General features: G+C 43.3%; 1 protein-coding gene across 2 annotated transcripts; it reads left to right on the top strand.

The window, feature by feature from the left end:
* The first annotated feature begins 953 nt into the window (after positions 1-953).
* SRSF4 (serine and arginine rich splicing factor 4) lies at positions 954-22,857 on the top strand. Of its 2 annotated transcripts, none has more exons than XM_037881602.2 (6): positions 954-1,246; positions 16,426-16,568; positions 17,480-17,592; positions 19,896-20,110; positions 21,134-21,223; positions 21,380-22,857. In XM_037881602.2, exons 1-6 carry the CDS (start codon positions 1,140-1,142, stop codon positions 22,209-22,211), a joined length of 1,500 nt encoding a protein of 499 aa, XP_037737530.1. In that variant the 5' UTR covers positions 954-1,139; the 3' UTR covers positions 22,212-22,857. The 2 variants fall into 2 exon arrangements, with proteins under 2 accessions (XP_037737530.1, XP_037737531.1); XM_037881603.2 differs by lacking the exon at positions 954-1,246 and adding an exon at positions 14,637-16,097.
* The last annotated feature ends 927 nt before the right edge of the window (positions 22,858-23,784 follow it).

Here is a 23,784-nt window from a genome sequence, read left to right as displayed (position 1 = left end):
CACCCAGTGCGCCACGTGACCCATCCTTCACCACGCCACCCAGTGCGCCACGTGACTCATCCTTCACCACGCCACCCAGTGCGCCACGTGACCCATCCTTCACCACGCCACCCAGTGCGCCACGTGACCCATCCTTCACCGCAGCACCCAGTGCGCCACGTGACCCATCCTTCACCACGCCACCCAGTGCGCCACGTGACCCATCCTTCACCACGCCACCCAGTGCGCCACGTGACCCATCCTTCACCACGCCACCCAGTGCGCCACGTGACCCATCCTTCACCACGCCACCCAGTGCGCCACGTGACCCATCCTTCACCGGGGTGCCCCGTGTGCCATGTTACCCATCCTTCACCACGCCACCCAGTGCGCCACGAGACCCATCCTTCACCACGCCACCCAGTGCGCCACGAGACCCATCCTTCACCGGGGTGCCCCGTGTGCCATGTTACCCATCCTTCACTGCAGCACCCAGTGCGCCACGAGACCCATCCTTCACCACGCCACCCAGTGCGCCACGAGACCCATCCTTCACCACGCCACCCAGTGCGCCACGAGACCCATCCTTCACCGCAGCACCCAGTGCGCCACGTGACTCATCCTTCACCACGCCACCCAGTGCGCCACGTGACCCATCCTTCACCACGCCACCCAGTGCGCCACGTGACCCATCCTTCACCACGCCACCCAGTGCGCCACGAGACCCATCCTTCACCGGGGTGCCCCGTGTGCCATGTTACCCATCCTTCACTGCAGCACCCAGTGTACCACCTCACCATCCATCGCCATGGCGCCCAGTGTGCCACGTGACCATACTGCCTGCCCATGACCGTGGCAGCGCCCTGGCAGGGGCAGAGACGTGGCGGAGCGAGCGCCACCCTAGGCAGGGAGGCTCGGTCCCGTTCCATGTAGCGGCCCCTTTAAGAAGAGCAGCAGGCGGGGCTCCGAGCGGCGGGGAAGCTGCTGGACGTGACGTCACCCCGCCCCTCCCCGCGCGGCGACGACGTGGGTGACGTGCGAGCGGCGCCCCGCCCCGCCCCCTCCGTGCGCGTTACGCCGCCGCCGCCCGCTGCCCCCTCTTGCCCCCCCCCGCGCTGAGTCAGCCGCCGCCGGTCGCGGTGAGGGTGCGAGGCGGGGAGATGCCGCGGGTCTACATCGGCCGCCTCAGCTACCAGGCCCGGGAGCGGGACGTCGAGCGCTTCTTCAAGGGCTACGGCAAGATCCTCGAGGTGGATCTCAAAAACGGGTGAGCGGCGGGCCCGGGCCGGGCAGCGCAGCGTGGGGGGCCCGGCGGGCGAGAGCCGAGCCGGCCCTGGCCCGCGCCTCCGGCCTCCTGCCGGCCCGCGCGCTGAGCGCGGCCGGGCCGGGCCCCGTGTGCGCAGGCGCCGACAGGTGGGGGGGAGGGGGTTGGCTCGCTACTTGTGAGTCTGGCCCCACGCGGCACAGCATGGGCGGGGGGAGCCAGGACTCCTGGGTTCTCTGCCCAGCGGCCTGGCCTCGTGGCCGGGGGCACGGGTCTGGGGCCAGGACTCCTGGGGTCTCTGCCTGTGGGGTCTCTCGGTAGCTTAGCCCCAGGCTTCCTGTGACCCGCAGGCAAGTCATACCGTCCACATTCTTCCTCCTTTCCCCCCACAGCTAGTAGTGGCGCTAAACTTGGCTGCAATGGGCTGTGTAGAGAGGGGTCCAGCAGAGCGTTTCCCTTAGAGGGGGGCCTTGTGCCTAGAAATCTCCCTTGCTGAGGCTGTCACAGCCTGGCAGTCCTGTTCACAAACCTCTTCCCTTCACCTTTCCTAACTGGTGCAAACTGATGTCTGGGTTAGAGGCTAACAGCCTTTGATGATGGTATCAATATTTCCTTTATCCATCGATCCCACTTAAAGGCTGTGATCACTGTGGATTAGTAGATAGGGGGAAATGGTGTGGTGGGGGAAGGTCACTACTGATCCGTGCAGTAGTCCTAGTATAGCTCATGATTATATGTGCAGTTCTGGCAACTGACATCTTGCCACAGCGGGATCCTTTACATCCTGCTATTGCATTGCTTTGCTATGCTATCTATCCAAGCTTGGAATCTTAATGTGGGCAAAATCGGTGGTTTAGATTCTGGAATTTAATTAAATGAGTCTTGAAGTTTTTACTTCCCAAGCAAGATTATAAGTAGGTGACATGAAAAGCCTGCCTGGAGTGTATACAGTTAGCTAGGGCTTCGTTTGGGAGTGGGGATGAGGAGCCTCTTAAAGTTAGTTTTTGAGCTAAAAGGAGTCCTCAGGATTTAATACTCTATGGTCTTATTGGTGGTTTGGCCCATAACGGGTTTAAAAGGTGACTGAAGGCACAGCCTTTAAAAAACCCACATGTCCGTCTTTTACCCGCTATTGCACCAGGTAATACTAAAGATTACTGTTACTGAAAGATTTGAACGTTCTGTTTTCCAGTTCTACTGTGTACACTTGAAAGCACTCTGTATGCCCTGTATAGAGAGTTGCGCTGTTGCTGTGTGAAAACTCCATACAAACAGACAGAAAGGAACGCTTCTTAAAATAGGAGGATGTTTAACTACAAAAATCGGTTGTTGAACCAGACAGTTGTAGTACCTACAGTTCATTCTCTGAAGTTGCCTGGATTTCAAGTTGGTGCTCCTCTAAGAACTTACTGTTTGCTGTCTAGACACATTAGGAACCTAATAGTGGACTGATATTTAGATACAGAATCTTTCCCTCTAGATTACTGCTGTGCCATGTGGCTTCTGCTACAAATGACTGCAAGTTAGTACCATATGGTAGGTAGGCCTAGGCCAGAGATTTTCAAGTTTTCTCATAATGTGGACTGTGTCCTAATAGTATTTCATGGATCAACTCCCCACCCACTTCACATCCATAGTAACATCCCTGTGGCAACTACAATTGCTTATTTGGGAAGATATTCAATATTTATCTTAATGTGATTAGCTGCTTGAAACTAGGAAAGCGAGCACCATACTGGCCTATGGACCAGCAGCAAATGCTCCAGACCACCAGTGATCAATCCATAGACAATAGTTTAAGAATCTCTGGCTTCGATGTAATAAACTGGAGGCTTCATTCTGATTCCTAGCTAGCAGGCAATCTACATTACAAACCTCACCATAATAATTGGCCTCTGGACCTTCGCTCTACTTGTATTGGAGATTGTAGTCCTTAGCTTGCATTCTTTGTGCTTCCACATTTCCTATTGATTTCACTTAGGATGAGTAGGATTGGGATCCATGTTAGCATGTTCTAGAGAACTGTTCAGAAGCACAACTTTTGATAGGAAGATGCTAATACTATTTTCCTAGATAGCAAAGTGGGGCTTAACCTTGCTTAAAACTTGTCTTCAAAACCTTATAAGGGCCTAAGGATTGAATGGGCCCTGGACACTGAACCTACCTTTTCTTTCTGGGGCCCTGCAAGGTGGGGTTGAAACACATGCAAAATTCCCTACCGTTGCTTCTCAGCCCAGTCTGTTAATAAGATTTAAACTTCCAGGGCTCTCTTGGGCATCTTTTTATAGTTTATTAAAATCGTTAGATTCAGAATCAGGAGGTTCAAAATCAGAGTAATCTGAAGAAATGCACCCAGATTTGAGAGTCAAGAACAAGATTAAATCAGATATTAAGATTTATATGCAACTAGGAAAACAGGATTAGAGAATACTACATATGTGCAAGATGCAGTATGATCACTGAGAAAGTAGAAACCTTGAAGTTTGGAATTTTCTGACTGTCCTGCATGCCTGATTTATCAACCTCAGTGATGCACAAATGCTAGTTTTTTGCATTAAATTTCCCTGGGAGAGAACTGCTGATTAGTTGAAGCTCTTAACTGAAGTTGCCCCAAAATAGAAAAATGTCTGTAAAATTTAACTAGCATCTGTCAAATTTGCTAGATTAGCATGGTCATTAAATGATGCAACCAGCTTTCATCCTGCTCATTTTTCTGCTTCACTGAGAATTATATAAATGCATGGTCCCAATACTGCAACTGGACCTGTACAACTCCCCATGCTCACTGGGACTCTTTGTGGGTGCAAGAGGCTGCCCATGGGACCCATTAGTAATGTGGTCCCAAGTCTGAAATTTCTGTCTTTCAGCATTTTAAAGAAATTATACATTATCATTTGAACACATGGGCACAGGGGAGGAGAATGTTTTTAAAACTCAAAACAGTGGATGAATCTAGTTTGCTCCATTTTCAAGAAAAAAGCCATTCTGGAGAACATGTGGAGATCTTCACTACAAAAGGAATTTAAGAAAGCTATGGATAATTAAAACTATGGGGGATATAAAATAGGAAGATGGAAGTCACCATTGACTGTGGCACCTGCTATTGCTATAATTAAGTTGATCTCTTCAAATAGTTAGGTGGCTCAGCCCTACGTATATTTCTAGGAGTAATTTAACAATTTCTCCTAAAAAAAAAAAAAAAAAATCTCCTTTTAATTTCAACATCTGTTTTGAAATCTTTCAACAAGCTGTAGTTAACTTGGCTTGAATTTAAAATGGCAGATTGACAAAAATCTACTTTTAAAAAAAAATATCAGGTGTAATGTCTTTATACCCAGCATAATCTTGCATTGAGTTTTTGTGAGGGTACTTTACAGTTTGCTTTGTTTGCCCTTTGATCCTTTCTCCAAAACTTATTTTTAGCAGCGCTTAGCAAATGATTAAAAATTACTGCACAGTGGGTGACTTATGAGATTCTGTCAGTTTCTTCTAGAAAGTTGCTGGTTATCTTAACTGCTTAGCCTGCAGGAGATTAGCTATTCAGTATTTTAGCAGTTGGTGAAGCTAAGATTAAATGCATTGGCAGAAAATGAAACTGGAGTGCAATATTATCAGAAAGTCCAAAAAAGCTGAGTTGGATCTTGATCACCACTAATGATGATTAGAGTTTATAATTTAAGTAGTTAAAGCAGCATTTACCTGAAAGGGAAGGGAGTGAAAACCTAGTTCATACTGAACGTTTCCATTTTAATTCCAGCACCTAGATTCCACTCCCTTAGGTTCCATCTTCACCTTGTTCTTAGCCAGTGTTGTACTGTTGGCAGCTGGAACCATGCATGTCAGAAGTGCATGAACAAGATGCCTGGAAAATTGGGCATTTCAGCTTGCTTTTATCTTTTTAAAACTTGCTAAAGGCAAGCAATAATAATTCTAAGAGTTGGACACTTTCACTTACAGGGACACCAACTTGAAATCTAATAATTTTTTAAGAAAAAAGCTTCTATGTAGGTGCTTATCTGCCCTCCATCTGAGCATCTCCCAAATATTTATGTATTTATCCTCACAATACCCCTGTAAGGTAGAGAAGTATTATATCCCGCTAAACGGATGGGTAACTGAGGCACAGAGATCAAAGCCAAAAGTGTCAAACTTGGGTGCCTAGAGGTAAGTTCCTAAATCCTTATTGAGGCACATAAATAAGGGTGGTTTGATTTCCAAAGGTGCTCAGCACCCATTAACTTTAAAAATCAGTCAAATATATTGGATGCCACTAAATTGTATTTACATTGATCTAGATGATAAGAAAAATTTAAGTTGACCTGCAAGTGATTTAGAGAAAATTCTGCTGGTGCCTTCTTTTCTGCTTTATTAATATGAAGGCGTCGGAGGTGTGTTTCTGCTTGTTTTTTACATTAGAAATACATGGAGTGTCCAGTTTGTTCTTCCTCAGCTTGTTGGAAGCTTTCTGGGATTTCTCAGGGGTATTTATTTTGAACTCTAACACTTCAATTGAATGAGCAAGATATTTAAATCTTAACAGAAACTTACTTTTTCCAAAGTAGTAACTAGTCACTAAAGTTAAATACATGTGAAATTTCAAACATTCTAAAAAATCTCTTCTCATGTTAATAGTTCACTGTTGTACTCTTGGTTCTGGTTATATTGTTTTACTAGTTCTCCAGTCAGTCTCCATGTTCAGACAGGACCTGAAGCTTTCATGTAAGAAGGCAAGCAGAAAAAACCTTTGCAGGTTGCCTTCATCCCTGATAAAGTAGCAAAACAGGCCCAGTTTTTTCTCCTTTTGCAGGCCAACTTTAAGGGAGTCTGTCTTTGGCTGCTTAGTAGATTAGATTATGGCATTATTTCTATGGAGCATGTAGTTGAGTGTTTCATTATTGGGTAAAATCTTGGTTATGCTAATCTTTTCATAAGAACGTTAACTAGGAGTTATAACCAGGAAGATTTGGATGTTCTGTGTCTCTGGCACAGATTCCAATTTTGAAAAGATGGTCAGGTTTAGTGGTTCTTGATGTTTGGATGGCTATAAATATTTTTCCTAAAGAATTCTGAAACTTAGAAAGTTGTGTGCAGAACTGATTACCTCCGTATAGAGGGTTGAAACTATTAACACTTGCTTCTAGTTCAATTTATCGCTGGTGAAGGGTGCCAGACTGACAGCTCTGAACACAGAACAACCTGGGGCCGCGGTGGAGCAGTCCGTCCCAAGGTGTGAGGGGAGTTGTTTCCGTTCCCATTCAGTCCTCACCTTTTCTGCAGAAGCAGCCAACGAGAGGGCCAGTTAGAGCCTGCCTGGTGGGAACTGGACTGAAACCCTCTACTACACAGACCAAACAGCTGTAAGATGGTAATGATTACAATGTGCACTGTACTTTGAACCAGTGACCTAGAAGTAAGAGGCTCTTTATCCCATTTAACTTTTGGATAAGTAATGGGACAAAATATAAAGTGGTATGTTTTCCACTGAAGAGGCTAGGCATTTATAGCAGCAGTAAACAAGGAGAGCCAGCATCATGAACCTACCTGGTTTTCTGTAACCCCAGCCAATGTTCCATGGACCAGTTTGGAAATGTCACTGGTTTTCACAGTGATACCAGTAGCTTGTATCAGTGCAGTTCTTAATGTTTTCAGAAGGTCAAACACAATTTGTGAACTCCACAAAAACAGGAATGCATTGCCTTAGGCTGGAGGTAGGATGTACATCATAGAGTATGTGGGAACTACCGTATCATGGCTGAATTCAGTACTTGTAGTTCCTTTAAACTTTATATGCCAATGCCTTTGACAAGTGTCATGGCCCCTACCAGCCCAGATCACATGGAGTTCATGGACAGCTTAGTTATTAGCATCTATCCTGGTTCCTGCTTAGTATCTCTCTTCTCCCTCCAGTTGTTGGTACCAGTCCCTTTGGAGTTCATAAGTTGGAGACATCACTGTAAACATGTTCTTGTTACTGGTTCCCTCCCCTCTTCCCTTCCAGTTACCACCACTTTTTGCATCTTGCCTCAGTTAGATTTTAAGCATTGTGGTGTGAGATGTGCTCAGCACCTAGCCCAATAGAACCGCTATCCTGACTGGGGATTCTTGGTGCTATAATGCACATACCTAGGTATCCAATAAAATAAGCATAGTTAATGTCCTGCATTAGACCACTGATGTGTTATGCAGTGTAGCTATCTAAGTATGCACGGAATGTATAACAATATAGTTAGTGACAAATCCACAGGTACAGTCTAACATTTAATAAAAAGATCTTTTTAAAAAAAATCAGGAACACTTCATAGGCACAGTTAGGTGTTCAGTGTGAGACATATTCTATACCGTAACTGAACTAACACTTCAAAGACAAGATTCTGAAATCAGGAAATCGGGAGTAAAGATGCACCTTTACAAGAACACTTTAATTTGCCATCCACTGTTGGAAGAACCTTAGACAGCTGTAACTCTGTCCCCGTGCCCATACTTGTCATATATGTTAGCAGCACATGTAGCTTGACATAGCTAGGAGTCTCTGCTAGAGGGTGAAATCCATTCTACCGCTAGGGGCCCGCACAAAGCCCAATTCCCAGCTTAAATTCTTAACGTGTATGTAACACTCAAGGCCTTGTGACAGGCTTCTGGGAATTTCATCCTAAGGAGTGGCCAGAGAATAACAGAGTTATTGCAGCTCACCAGTCAGCTGCATTTGCTGAGATGTAGTAATTACTCAAAATAACAGCATGAACCTAACCCAGAGAATTAGGATCACAGGGTTAATGTGCATGTTCTTAACTCAAACGCGAGAGGTGGTAATAATCACAGAGCCTTTTCCCTAGTGCATGTGCACCAGCATTGGTGCCTGAAGGAAAAATGCCAAGAGCTGTTGATTGTAGTCAGTGCTGTCACAGATGGTGGCAACTGCACCTGTATTCCCACTTATGGTCCCTTGAAAGCATCCACTCTAAGTCACCAGTTCCTCAGCCATCACATCTCTTGGGTTGAGACCCACGTTCGTCTCCCTTGTGACTAGGGTTTTTCCAGGCTGCATAGTTCCCTGCTTACATTGTGATGTCCCCAGCAAGCCAAACTGTCTACACAGGCCAGCAGTTTGTACTTTGCTTTCTCTCTGAAGGCTATGAACAGCTGTAATTGCCAGCAGTCACAGGTTACCACACAGATCGTTTTAAGCAAGTGTATTTATTTTGAAGGTGAGAGCATAACAGAGAAAACACTTAAATAAATAAATAAACCTACATGCATGTCAAAAAGCTTACCAGAGGTCACCCCAGCCTCAGCCTTTCTCTCTGGTAGATGTCAGTCCTTCAAAGTCACCTGCTGGGTTTTCCCTGAGGATACAAGTTCATAACTGTCTCAGATTCAGAACCAGAACTAGCACACCCATCCATAGGATAGTCTTTCCTTTATACGGCTTTGGCATTTGATCTTGAGACTCTGGGAACAGGTGATCAGCAGAGAATGGTCCTCTCCTCAGAGCGTAGCTTCCCAAGGCTGGGTTTTTGCATAACCAGGAGGTGGGGAATTTGCATTCACCTCCTGCTAGAGCAGGGGTGGGCAAACTTTTTGGCCCATGGGCCACATCTGGGTATGGAAATTGTATGGCGGGCCCTGAATGCTCACGAAATTGGGGTTGGGGTGCGGGGGGGGGGGGGGGGGGGGGGGGGGGGGGGGGGGGGGGGGGGGGAGGTGAGGGCTCTGGCTGGCAGTGCAGGCTCTGGGGTAGAGCCAGAAATGAGGAGTTCGGGGCAGGGGGAGGTGAGGGCTCCGGCTGGGGGTGCAGGGGCTGGGGATATGGGGTGCAGGAGGGTACTCCTGGCTGGTACGGAGGGGTTTGGCGGGTGGAAGGGGGATCAGGTCTGGGGCAAGGGGTGGCTCAGGGGTGCAGGCTCCAGGCAGCGCTTACCTCAAGCGGATCCCAGAAACAGCAGCATGTCCCTTCTCCGGCTCCTACGCGGGGGCACAGCCAGGCAGCTCTGTTGCACGCTGCGCCGTCCATAGGCACTGTCCCGCAGCTCCCATTGTTCCCGGCCAATGGGAGCTGTGGGGGGCTGTGCTTGGGGCGGGGGCAGCATGTGGAACGGAGGGTCCTGGCTGCCCCTATGTGTAGGAGCAGGAAGGGGAACATGCTGCTGCTTCTGGGAGCTGCACAGAGTGGCCCCCGACCCTGCTCCCCAGCTGGAGCACCAGAGTGGGGGAAGCCCCAGACTCCTCTCCCTAGCGGGAGCTCAAGGGCCAGATTAAAACAGCTGACGCACCGGATGCGGTTCGTGGGCCGTAGTTTGCCCACCCCTGTGCTAGAAAATACCCTGGTGGCAAACCACGCGACACTGTTTGTCCCAAACGTCGATTTTTGTCTGGCACATTGTTCAATACAGTCCTTTTAAGTTTATAACGTTTCCCAAGGTTCACATCACATTGCCGCCCCAGAGAGGTTACATGCAATCCTGGCCCACAATAATACATACATGCATTTATTATATTGCACACCAAAAATAGTTAATTCAGTAAGGTTTTTCTAGGACATTGAAGGAACTTGCAATATTGGTCACAAGTGCTACAAGTTAATGATACGTAATGATGGGAATTGAGCCCTGTCTCTTAAAACTGTTTTTAAATTGTTCCCCTTCCCAATTTTCTGCAACTCTCTGAAACCAGTAGTAGTTTCCTATGCCCCCATGGCCAGCTGTTATCAGAATCCCCAAAGGCTCTCTAGGCCACTGCTATCATTTCAACTCTTAGTGTAAGGCTGTTTGTTGGAAGGTTTGGGGGAGTTGGGGCACCTGCCTGGCTTTCAGTATGTCACAGATTAGTAGGGAACATGCATGATAGCACAGAATTAGGATCATGGCCCTGTTATATAAACAACCAGCAAATTCAATGGCACATCTCTCACTTATTTCAGAAGCTCCTAGAGGCTGGTAAAGAAGTCCCTTCTTTGGCGTTTACCATATACATGTATTCAATGGTCCTACAATGACTTGAACAAACTAACTTCCTTAACTGTTACTTCTAGAAACTGTGGTCTGGTGCAAGAGTAGGTGTTGGGGAAACATGGGTTCCATTTCTGGCTCTGGCACTGGTTTGCTATTACCTTTGGTAAGTCAGTCTCTGTACCTCCGTTTCTTCACTTGAAAAATGGGGTTGTTTACTGATCGTTTACTAGGCACATTTCAGAAAAGGACAAAGACGAAGTCCCCTACCCCATAGAGTTCCTCCACCTTTGTGAAATGCCTCAAGATCTGCAGATGAAAAAGAACAAGTAGGAGCCAGGAATCTTATTATTTTTCACCATTTATGCTGTCTCTCTACTATTTGTATTTAGCTCAGCTTGGCCAAAAATAGATTAGTCTCTGACTTTCATAGTCTCCTATGCTAGCACTATAGTGCAGTGTGTGTATATACTGTAAATATTTGTAAATATTCTCCCATTTCATTTATTGCTTATAGGCTCAGTAAAAACGGTCTTTAAAAACAAAACCTAACCTTTGGGCCAAATTTGATTGGAAATTGGCTTGCTTGTTTAAAGGACCAAGTCCTATTTATGCAGACTCTCTAAGAAAAGGAGGATTGTCTTTAAGAAGCTTTGGTAACAGTAAATGTCAGCTGAAGTCTTTCCTATAATCATAGTCCCAGTGTGTCCAATTCATTACTTTTTATCCAGCTGCAAGGATGTCTTAACGGCAATTAAATACGTTCCTTATTAGCTGAAATCATTACAAATTCTTATACTCCATGGGCCAGCAGTCACCTTGAGATTTGTTTCCAGAAGATCAGTTCACTTAACTTCCAGTAATAGGCAGTTTTAGCCATTTTTCCTTCATTTTCAACAACAGACATGAAACCGAATTGAACTAAATGGCACCATTTGCTCTTCCCATCACCATACTCGAGATCTCGTGTGTAAAATGCTCTTGAACAATTTGTGCTTCGTGTCCAGTCGAAGCTAGAAGATGAGCAGGAGTGTTTGAAATCTGCAGAGTCTTTTGCTGGTCCGAGAGGTGTCTGAGCTGAGTTTTGGCTCCCTCCTTCAACCCGGGGGTCTCGTTTTGGCTTTGTCTAAAATGAGGGCCAAGTCTGTCTTTATACGGAGGGCTGATCAGACTACCCACCTAAACTTAAAGGAACAGCATTTTTCCGCTCAGAGAACAGAAGACTTTACACAACAAATACTTTAACCAGGAACTCATTTCATACCTGTATCTCTAGCTCAATATATCTGGAATATAAAACACTTGTTAATTCAGTGATTAAATTGCATTTAAAATAGTGAATGCAAAAGTAACCTTCGTACAATAACTAACTTGGCTTCAGTACACATTCTGTACCTCTTAAGACATTTAACCACATAAAATATATCGAGGTATACTTCATAATGGACATATATGCAGTGTGCAATTTTCAGATGTTTACATTTTAAAATGTCCCGTCTCCTTCAAACTTACTGCTTGACTTTCTCTTCGGCAGCTGTTTGCATGACATTTTCAAGTTTATTTCAAAGTTCAGCCATATAAATGTCTCATCTGTCAGCAGGAAAAGTCTCTCCTGTTCCCTCTTTCCCTTCCCCACTACTCATAATTCAAAAACAGTACTTTTTTTAGAAAATATGTAAGAGAAAAAATATTTCACCTTTAGGCAGAAACCAAGCCCTGGTGTCTGAGTTAGGTAGAAGTACAAATGAAATAATGGAAACTTAACTAGCACTTGCTGTCAAATGGATACTGTAATTAAAAAAAAAAAAAAGTCCTTGTAGAAAGCTAGGTTGCTACTGTAAGCAGCATTTAAGAGCAATTTCATGATCCATCATCTCACAGAACCCTTGTAATTCCTTGGAAGAGCCTTCCTACCAGTTGAATTAATTGAATTACCTCATGTCACCACATGTAGAAAATAACTGCAAGAAAATCTCAACAGATATAATTAGAGTATTTCCAGCCATGGGCAAGAATACTGATATTTTACCTGACCTCACCTGTGCTAGTTAAGTGCTGCCATCAGAGCAAGTAATACTTAACACAGCACTTTGCTCAGGTTAACCTGTTTCTGCTACAGGTGTTTCCTCAGGCTGTGCCTACAAGAAGAAATTTAGGGAATTCTCAAAGTCCAGATTTGGGAAGCATGCGAACTGAAACCGTGGTTTGGCTGAAAAGAAGAAAGACAATACTGTACTTAGGTTTTCTTATTCTATTTAGAATCTCATTAGAGTCAAATGAAATGCTAAGCAACCTTGTCAGCAATATAAATTTGCAGTAACTAATTAAGCCACAGGAGACCACAATCCCAGTTGAGTCTTGATGTAGCCCCATGCAACTTCATTGAAGTCAATGAAGTTCTAGCATAAACTGGCGGTGGGGAGAGTGACCATTTTCAGGTTCCATCTGAAGTATGTGGTTTTAGATCTCTACCAGATCTCGGTCTGTCAAGGGCTCCAGAGCTGTCCATTCACAAGCACCAGGAGAACTTGTTGGCACCTCCTGTGTCTCAGAAATTGTCTTTCAGTACATTGGTGTATGGAGAGGAGTATGTGGGTGCAACTGGTATGAATCCAATGGCCCCAAAGCATCATATAGATGGAGGAATGGCAAAATAAATGGAGCGAATTTCCTGTTAGGATTTGGGACCCTAAACGGGTTAAAAAAATCCCATTTGTCTTCAGCTTTAATAAAAAGCTCATTCAGGTGGTTTAATCTGTTGAAATTGGTTAGCAATAGGGGTGTGTGCTTTTGCCGTTTTTTTTTCTGTTTTTGATAGATGGAGAGTAAAATGCTGCTGCTTCACCCAATCTGAAGTAAATGGTATTAAGGCTTTTATTAGGTAGTTTTATGGCACATATAAAGCAGTAACAGTAGACATTTAAAAGATTTACTTGCACTACCACCGTATAACAGCAGATTCAATTGCTGTAGTTAGGGCTGTGTCAGCAGTTGTCGTTTCTTGTGGTGTGAAACTACACTTCGAGGTATTCTTAGTTCATGGTATTTAAACAATGTGGTGTCAAAGACATATATTTTAAGGGAGGTGGCTCAGTATTACCTCTGTATGTCTGGGTTGCGTGAGATGATTTTAATGTTCTTTAAAAACAACTATCACCCCTCAGTGATTTTATAAAACTTTGCTTACCGTTTATAAATAAACCCTTGAAAGTTTTCTCCAGAAAATCTATTTCTCTTACTCATTTTTCCCCCCACCCCTTATCCATCACGTGAATACCTGTTTATTCTAGGGTTGCTTGCATGTTACATACTGTTGCATGTTACATACTGTTTTTATTGGGGGGTATGGGACAAATATTAAAGCATTCTTTTGGGGGTGGGGGGAAGGAGGAGAGAAGGTGTAACATGGTACCTATCACATCCCACTAAGCAGGACTTGTCCTGATCATATCTTATGTGGGAAAACTTCAAGGAAAATTCAGGTTCTGTAGAAGGTGGTGTCAGTGACTCCGTAGACTACTGCATTCTCCAGGCAGTCCTAAACCAGTGCTCAAACCTGGTGTTAGATTTTGCTGTGCTGCTGAGGGTCCCCTGTTTTGGTGTGAATGATTTGAGTACTCATCATGAAAAGTACCCTTGACACTTTTAGAAAGAGTAGGTTTGTTGAGCTGGTATTAGGACCACATTCACATAATCCTGTTCCGCAACCCTGAAATTCCCCACCCCACTCTTGAAGTTTCAGTAAAAGAAATTGTTAATTTCTTGTGTCAAAACTTTGAATGGTATTACTGGCACCTAGGGAGACACCTAATCAAGGGTTGGAGTAACTATTAATATAGTGTTACAAAGCAATTGAGTTCCTGTAGCAATGTAAGGGGATATTGCTTTATTTGTGCAAACAGAAGAGGAGTGGGGTAATGACAAAGTAAAGCTGGATTGATCAGTTCACAGATGTATTTACTGCTGTGATTAAACAGTTCCAAGGGCCAGCTCCAAGCCACAGTTCAGCACGTGTTGCCCCTCTTCTGAGGCCAGCATTTATTTGCATGAAAAAGCAACTACGATGATACTTGGCCAGACACGAATTTTCATGTTAAATAATTAATCAAAATGTTTCACATTTGCATAGTAAGGATCTTCTAGTGTTAAATGGGTATTAAAGGAGGAAATGAAAATGTTTATAAACTAAACTACCCAAGCTAAGAGATCAGAATTTGTGTACGCTTAAATTTATGTGTGTTTACATTTTGAAACCCAGATGTAAAAAAACCATTTCCTCCTTTACTTGCCTGCTCAGACCTTAGTTCAGGATTCTGTTTGCCCTACAGCAGCCAGAGATGTTGCAGCCAGCTGAAACGGGGCTCCCTGTACTGCTGTACGGGGCTGTGATGCCATCAGCTATTGCAGGGGAGACTCTGAAGCCTGAACTTGGGTCTTGGAAGGTAAGTAAAGGGGGAATGGATTTCAAATATAGGTGATCTCTTATTATCTGAACCTAGATTGCTTGTAATTTCTGGTATGTTCCCCCCAGCCATTTGGATAATGGGGGTTTACCTGTATTTTGTTGTAAAATATCTGTGTTTATATAACAGTTCAATGCCATTACTACTTTGAGGGTCGGGAGATCTGAGTTCTTTTCCCAACATTGTTGCTCTGCGGCCGTAGGCATGTCACCTCAGTTATCTGTGCCTCAGTTTCCCATATGTAAAACGGGGTTGTGGTTATGGGTGGCAAAAATAAAAAATAGGAAAACTCTCGTTTAAAAAAAACACCCACAAAGGTGTCCGTTTTTAATTTCAAAATTTTCAACCATGTCCAATTATGATATTCACCTTCCTTTTATGAAGTTTGTTGAGATCAGTATAACTGTTTTTTAAAAAAAAACCTACAGCCACTATTCTCAAATGTGAGTGATAGAGATTAGCTACTTTGTAGCTTGTCCTTTTCATTGACTTCTGTGGATTGGACCATTTATGGATTTAGATTCCTGAGTCTCAGCACTCACATTTGAAAATGTTGACATTAGCTTTTCGGTGCATCTTTAAATCAGGGCAGCAAGTGGTTTCCAGTCTTCTGTGCCGCTCCTAGAGTGTTGCTGTCTTGCAGCAACTAACAAAAAACAGTGTGCTCAGAAATGCCTGCTCAAATTAGAGTCTTAGTTTTAAGATTCACTTCCTAATTGGCATCTTCCCCCTCCTGTTTCCGCATGTGTGTATCCAGAGCCCTGAGCAAAGCTGGTGCAGTTTTTCTTTGAAGCACAAGCTAAGGCCCTGATTGCAACCTGATTTACACTGGCTACTATTACTGTACGTAGCCTCTGAACCTCAGTGGAATTTTGCATGGGCGTTTTTTGTGGACGGTTTTGTTGGAGACTCTATCTAAAGGTCTTTCTTACGACTAACAAAACACCGTAGGGCCAATTCTGCAGCCACTCTGCACACAGCTCCCAGTTTCAGGACTTGGGATTTCCACACACCCAGCACTTGCAGGATTGGACCCATACATAACATATTCTTGTGTTTCATTCATATCAAATGTTAATTTCTAGGTGGCTTGATAGAGCGGTTTGAGTGGTGACTTTATGGGAAGCTCTTTGGTACAAGGCTAACTTGAAAATCCTAATGAACTATACGCCCAACCCCATTGCCATAACATCTACTCACATTACTCAGACACCTCAGTACTGTCCCCAGTGGAGAGGAACATTACCCAACCTCCCTGAATAACTCCCTTTCTTGACATGCCTTAATACTTTACTGTCTTGTAGCACCTTCTATTTCAGGAGCTCAAGCCATTTGCAAACACTGATGTGGGTGAATACCTCTGGTTCAAAGTTCGAGGAAACTGAGATAGCGTGAGATTACCTAACTTCTAGCAAAGCCTGTGACAGAACCAAGAATGGAACCCAGGTCTCGTAATAAACCAGTCATGTTCACCAGAACGGCCAGACTGCTCTAACTTTACTGTAGTAAATGATGAAAGAGAAGTGTAGCACCATGCTTTGTAGGCCAACAAATTGGGGAGCATGTTTGTTCTGTGGCCTGGGACCGTTGGTCAAAATCTCCCTGCCTTTGGTCCTCGAGAGTTGGCTACTGATGGTCATTAAAAGTCTGGTGCTGCCTTATGTGGCCAGGCTCCATGGGCAGTGAAAGTGCATATGTGATACGAATTGCTCTTGGTGAATATCCGTATCCTGGGCTGTGCAGCTTTGCCTAAGTTACTTTTGTCTCCTCCTAGGTACGGCTTTGTTGAGTTTGACGATCTGCGTGATGCAGATGATGCTGTTTATGAGCTAAATGGTAAAGACCTTTGTGGGGAGCGAGTTATCGTTGAACATGCCAGGGGCCCACGACGTGACAGCAGTTATGGTTCTGGACGCAGTAAGCACTAAAATGCATTTGTATCTCGGTGACTTTTTTCAATTAAGATATTTCACTTTAAAAAAAAAAAACGTAATTTTTTTTAAAAAAGACAGTCATGATATGAAGTTTGAATAATTTGTTTTTGTAACTGTTAATGTATTTAAATATTTGAATATCAATTTGCTAATTGTATGATATTTTAATTTACTTAATTAACTGATTAATAAATGTATGAACACAATTTCTTGTACCATTATTATTAATTTGTTTGTTTATTTTCTAAGTATTTGTTTGTTTGTAATGTGATTGTTTAACATAGACTTAACAAAGACCTCAATGTTTTAATTAAAAGAGTCCTTTGAGGCTAAGATGACTGCCTGTTCCATTTGCTGACCTTGGGTTACCTTTCCATGAGTGGCTTTGACCTTTGTGGCCCTTGGCTGACCAAAAAAGGAAGCCATGTGACGACCGCAACCTTTTCCCATTAGACCTGGGTGGTGAGGATCCCAAGGGTTAGAGACAGATGAGATTAAACTGAAATAGGTGCCTGAAAATCTATATTCATATCAGATATTCAGAAAACCTTTAATCAATGTAAGTAACATTAGTAAACTGGCTTTAGTGATTTGGTTTCTTGTTTCAAAAAATTTTTTTGTAATAACTTAAATTTAATTGCATGTTAACTGTAACTGTAATTATAATTATACATCCTTGTAATTATGGGCTAGTATTGTAGTTATATTTTTTTAATGTTTTATCTCTAATTTTATGTTTTAAACGAGGAGAATCTAGCTTAGTCTAGAGGGTGGGGCAAAGATTAAATGTATTTGTTGACATATTGGGCAGAATAGTTTATTTATCTGGGGTGTAGACTAAGCCACTCCACCTCCCTAGCTGAAGTATTGCTATCTGCTTGTCACCTCCTAAAGGTGGATATGGTTATAGAAGAAGCGGAAGAGATAAGTACGGTCCTCCCACCCGTACAGAGTACAGATTGATCGTGGAAAATCTGTCAAGCCGTTGCAGTTGGCAAGATTTGAAGGTAGGGGGCCCTTTTCTTTACTCTGCCTGAGGTTGAAGATCAGAAAGGGCATAAATGACATGGTGATTGTGAAGCCAAGAAAACTTTGTGATCCTGTGGCCGTTGCACCAACTAAGCATTGCTTGTTGTGAGGGAACACTCTATTTAGAACAGCTCCAATCATATCCTGTGCGCTGGAAATATTTGACTACTGCAGGAGCTCTGTTCTCTCATTTTAGTAAGTGTAAATTCATTCTCACACCCACCCACACTTGAGAATACATGTTTGAAGTAGTACACATATACAAATACACGTATTCAAAAGCTATATATCATTATATGGAATCATGAGACGTTCCACTTCATTTACATATATGCATGTTGTAAATGGACTTTTGGGAGAACAGTAGTATTCTCATTTAACATAAGCTTGTGCACGTACGTAAAGATTAAAACAAACAAATAAACTTGCCTTTAAAACTCTGCCAAGTCAAATCAGACTTTCATCAGACCTAGGAATTGAGTCCTATCAAATTTGAAGTTTCCTCCATCAACTTCTGAGGTGCTGGTGTTGTGTGAAAAAAGTTTCCAACTTTAACCAAAAGACTACATGTTTTCACATGAAAACAACTCACCCGTGTTTGAGGAAACTTTCAGAAAAATTCTCTTCCAGTCTGAGAGCAATCATACAAAATTTCAGTCAAAAAGGTAAAATTTCTCAAAAATTGTAAGGAGCTGAAAATGACTTTGTAATAGAAAAACTTGGGTAATTCTAACTGTAGGCCACGGCACATGTAGTGATTATGGGGTGGGGGAGTGTGTAAAATGTTGTCCTGTAGCTGCTTGATTACCCTGTGCCCTCTGTTGTGTAAGAGGTTAAATTTTTTATGAAGAGCATTCTTATGATACCGATCAGCCGTCATCCCAGCTATGGGTGGTTTAAAAGCATTTGCTTGTTCTTCGGGTGACTCTTTATTTTGCGCTTTTCTCCTTGAGTTACCAAGAATACATGTTCTCACTTGCTGAAAATTTGCAAGTGGATCAAAGGTCTGATATTTGGATCTGAGTGGGAGCCAGGAATGCCAGAGAGCTAATCCTGGCTCTGCCTTGGACACCCTCTGCACCCCTGAGCAAATCACTGAACTCCTTTGCCTTAGTTTTTCTGTTGGTAAAATTCAGATAATACTGATCTACATCACAGGGGTGTTTTCAAGCTGAATTAGTTCATAGTTCAGATATAAAGCATATCATCAACTGCTTATTCTGTGAAAACTCTAACTTACTACAAACCTGTCATGTAGGTCTGGTTTAAATAGCATTTTATGTTGTTGAGAACACTTTAAACCACCAGTAGCTTGTCTTCAAAATATATTTTTTTAATACCGGAAGCAATTGGAGCATGTCATGGAGTAATCCTGTGCTGGATTCAGGTTTGTGTGGGGGCAGTTAGCACTAAAGCATCTCAAGACAGGAGTCTGGCAACTCAAGAACTGAAAATGATACTGACCTCTACATGCTGTTGGTACTGCAGCCTGAATCAGTGCTGATTGAAAGTCAGCACCATCTGACAGGCTGTTTGGGGTAGGACAGAATCTGTGTGGTCCTGGTAAACAAATGTGCACATCACAAAACCCATCACCACATTGAGCAGTCTAAGAAGGGAGGCCAGGGAGTGAATGAGCTGGAAAATGGGGCCTCCAGGACAAGTCTGAAGTTCACTAGCTAGGCAGTAGGGTGAAGGAAGCATGCACTGTCTGCTTGTGCTGCCCCTGTTTTGTTATAGGGCTTCAGTTACTTTTTACTGGTTCCCTTTTTTAAAAACACGGCTTCTTAAACTTGAAGGTAAAAGGTAAAAAATCAGAGTGCAAATCTTGTTTTTAAATCACCTCAGTGAGAAGAAACTTGCTTCAATCCAGAGCATATTTTACTGCATCGAGCTTACCCCTTTCAAATAATAACTTGCCTCAAAATTACTGCTGCAGTGTCTTTACTTGTCATGTTCAGAAATCTGGACCTGTTCCTGCAAAAATCCTTTTTGGATAAAATTCTCACTAACATCAGTGCTGATTGGTTGTGTTTATCTTGTGTGGGCTGTTGAGCACAATTACAGGAACCTGTGATAATCATTAGGACTAAGAGGGTGCAAAAGTGAGCTGTTCTCCTCCCCTTCCCCCCCCCCCCCCCTTGCCTCAGGCAAGTCAACCAATGCTGCTTTCTGCATGTTAAAGAAAAGATGAAATGAGCAGTGAGGGGGAATAAACAGAACCAGCGTGAAACCCTAAATCTCTGGATTCAAAGGCAATGTTTTTGTCCTTTCCTCCCAGGATTATATGCGTCAGGCAGGCGAAGTGACATATGCAGACGCACACAAAGGGAGAAAAAATGAAGGTGTGATTGAGTTCAAATCCTATTCAGATATGAAAAGAGCCCTTGAAAAGCTGGATGGGACAGAAGTGAATGGCAGAAAGATTAGGTTAGTGGAAGACAGGCCTGGATCCAGACGGCGCCGCTCCTATTCCAGAAGCCGAAGCCATTCGAGGTATGTTTGTCCATAATACAGCTGTGGCTCTTACAATCTAATCGAATAGCCAATGCCAACCCATGGATGCTTAGAGGTACGCTGGGTCCCCAGGAAACGGAGTTTTTGGTGACAGCCCAAATCAGTTGGAAATAAATGACTGCGGAAAATTGGTTCACCGCTCTTTGGATGGTGTGCTCTGTGATGGACACTTTTTAGTACCTAGTAAGTGATTGGCACTCCTAACTCCACTGAGCTAGACGCTGCGCAAGTACTGCAGTGTTGTCGGGTTCTTGCCTAAACTGTGTGCCCTTTACCACAGTGTGAAAGGACGTGATAAGTGGCAGAAGTAAACATACAGAAGTGTCCGTAAAACTCCTTCTCCTCTTTGAAAGTTCATAAATTTCCCACTGTACCATTTCTCTTTTGGGAGACACCTCCTGCTCTTCTGTAGAGGTTGGCTATTTATATGGTGTGTGCAATATGGCACAAGAAAAGGGCTTCAACAGAAAGGAAAATCTTCATGTTCAACTCTCTGTAGGTTAGTAGTGTTGGATTTTGTAAGATGACCCAGTCAAATATTTTAAGATAAACAGACCCTTAAATTTACAGGCAAAACTTTAAGTTTTTACTCCCGGAAAAAATATGTTCTGCTTTTTGGGAAAAATCTTTGCTTAGGTGGAAGAGGAAACACTGTTAGACCCAGGCACCTGAGCTCATTTGGAAAGACGTAGTTCCCCCACCTGCAACCCATTGTGCTTCTGCTTCAGATTGGCAGCCCTGTTCAGCTCCAGAAGTGGCAGCATTTCCAGTATATAGGAACGAGAAATAAGATGTTGTGCTGTGGTGATTTATAGGCATTTCTAGAGTCCCCATCTATAGTCTGTAAAATGCTTTGGGATTATTCTGTCTTGAAGTGGAGAGAATGTTACTGATGTGACTAAAGAAAAGTGAGAGCACATGGGTTTTTATTGAATCAGGATCAGAGGTGTTTTCTCTTTCCATGGCCTTGGAATGACTTAATGCCAGTTCCTTTTGTTTCAGGTCTCGCTCTCGAAGCAGACATTCTCGTAAGAGCAGGAGCCGTAGTGGCAGTAGCAAAAGCAGCCATTCCAAGAGTAGATCAAGATCCAGGTATACTTTTATGGGGGAGATCCTGGGGACGTGTAAGAGGCATGGACCTAACACTGCAGCATGGGCGTTGCTTTATTGTTTACCAAAATTTAATAGCAAATGAGAGCCATGCCATGCTCAAGTCTGATATGTCACCATCCACTTGTGCATTTTCAGGTCTGGGTCCCGTTCCAGAAGCAAGAGCCGTAGTCGAAGCAAGAGCCGTAGTAGAGGCCAAAAGGAAAAAAGCCGGAGTCCAAGCAAAAATGATAAAAGTAGGAGCCGCAGCAGGAGTGCAGAGAAAACCCAAAGCAAAAGTAAAGACAAAGCAGAGGACGCTGTCCAGAACAACGACGACGCAAAAGCAAAGAGCAGGAGCCCCAGCAAGGAAAAGAGTAAAAGTAAAAGTAGGAGCAGGAGTGGAAGCAAGGAAAGGGTGGAGGAAGAGAAGGAGAGCGTGAGGAGGAGGAGTAGGAGTAAGGAGAAAAGTAGGAGTAAAGAGAGGGAAAAGAGCAAGGCGAGGAGCAGGAGCAAGAGCAGAGAGGAGAGTAGGAGCAGGAGTCGTAGTAAGAGTAAGGACAAAAGGAAAGGAAGGAAGAGGAGTAGGGATGACAGCAGAAGTAGGAGCAGGAGCCACAGCAAGAGTGAGAAAAGCAAAAGGCGCAGCAAGCGAGACAGCAAATCTAGCAACAAGAAGAAAAAGAGGGAAGACCAAGAGCGGTCCCGGTCCAGGTCTAGGTCTAGATCCAGATCAGAGTCCAAGGAAAAGGAGCATCTAAAACCAGAATCTGACAGAAAGGAGGTAAAAAATGAGGGTGAGGAAATGGACAAAAGTCATGAATCTCGGTCCAGATCTAGGTCAAATTCTAAATCCAAACCAAATGTCAAATCAGAATCTCGCTCCCGATCAAAGTCAATTTCAAAAACTAGGTCCCGGTCCAAGTCTAGATCTAGGTCTGCCTCTAAATCACCATCCCGATCTAGATCAAGATCTCGTTCGAGATCCTAAACTTGCTGCAACCACACTTGAAATTATATGAAAAGTCTTTTGTACATGTTTGGTAGTTGTAGCACAAGTGATTGAAGTAGAACACATGTCAATGCTGTACATTTTTAACTACCCTAATGGTGTGTCTGTAATCGTTCAGTACAGGGCTCCCTTTCTGCAATGCCTTCTAGATCAAGGCTATGCAGCTCATTTATTGACTTGTAGGAAGGTCCCCTTTATAACACAATCCTCACGAGAACACCAAAATCGCCTTGTTTTCCAAGAACAGCCTTACAGAGAGGGAGCAGTGTACTTTGATGGGTTTATAAGGTTGGAATGATGACTTATAGGTAGGTATGGTGACTTCAGCTATTTTTGCCCTTGAACTGATGCCCTTTGATGTATGCCATTTAGTGAAAGTGCTAAGTCTTAAGTTTCATACTATTTTTGGTTTCATATTTTTGGATTTACAGAGTTGTGAATAGCACAGTCAAGAAAATAGATACCTGCAGTAACCCATAGGGGAATAAAAAGTAGAGTTCCATATTCTGGTATTGTGACAATATCCTTGTTTTATATTAAATTTTTTTATTTTATTTTTCCCCGTCTTGCAAAGTACAGTGATCCCTGTTTCCATGAAATTTGAATAAAGACTATTTTTGCTTGATGACATTTAGTGGTGGTTTAAATGAAATTATGCCGTGATTAGCCACTTTACAATTAAAAAAGAATCAATATAAAGGAACATGCAACAATTTAGCCCCAAAATATAAGTTCTGGGTTCAGAAAACCCCAAGACCATTAGAAGAAATGTCTTCCTGAACACTTATTTTAAAATCCAGTGGAAATAATTTGTTCAGATTGAAACACTTTCTTGCATTGCTTGGAATGGCGGCATTGTATAGAGAAGAGAATTATAGTGAAACTGACAAACCTGTTTTCATTGGTCAAGTTGAATGAAATACGAGCCTCAGTTTTCATAACCTAAGGAAGAAAATGTTTCACTTGAGTCCCTATAAAGGGACATTGTCAGCTTAAAACATTTTCAGACAGAGATGATTTATCTAATATTGATGCAGCTAACACCTAAAATTAGCTTAGCTGAGAGACTGGGGCAAAACACGGTTTTCGTTTTTTAATTTTACTTTGTGCATCTGGCAACACTTTGTACAGTCAGTTCCATTGTTTCCTCTGTATAGTCAGTCTCATTTGTGCAGGTCTTCTGCATAGCAACAGAGCAGAGAAAAACATTTGGTAAAATAGAACCATAACTAAATCTATTAAAATTGGCAGGAAGTTTCAAAAGCAGTTTCAGATACTGCACCTGCTCCTCGCACTGACTAGATTTAAGGTGATGGGGTTTCAGTAGTTTACTTGTATTAAGTCATGGTTAATGTGGAAAATCCACTTTTTTTTTTTTTTTTAATTAAAGCATTCCTCAGAATTGTGCTACAAGAAAGCTGTAAAAGGAGAGACCCGGCCTCTTAGGAAGCAATACCTGTGTCCTGATGGCTGCTTTGGCATAGCATTCTTTCCAGCTTCACAGCCTCATGGTTCATATTGACCATTCTCAGTAGTATGGTGAGATGGGAAG

This window comes from Chelonia mydas, chromosome 19, assembly GCF_015237465.2.
Source record: "Chelonia mydas isolate rCheMyd1 chromosome 19, rCheMyd1.pri.v2, whole genome shotgun sequence".
Taxonomy (NCBI): domain Eukaryota; kingdom Metazoa; phylum Chordata; order Testudines; family Cheloniidae; genus Chelonia; species Chelonia mydas.
The sequence above is the reverse complement of the archived record's forward strand: the minus strand, read 5'-3'. Positions and strand labels throughout refer to the sequence as shown.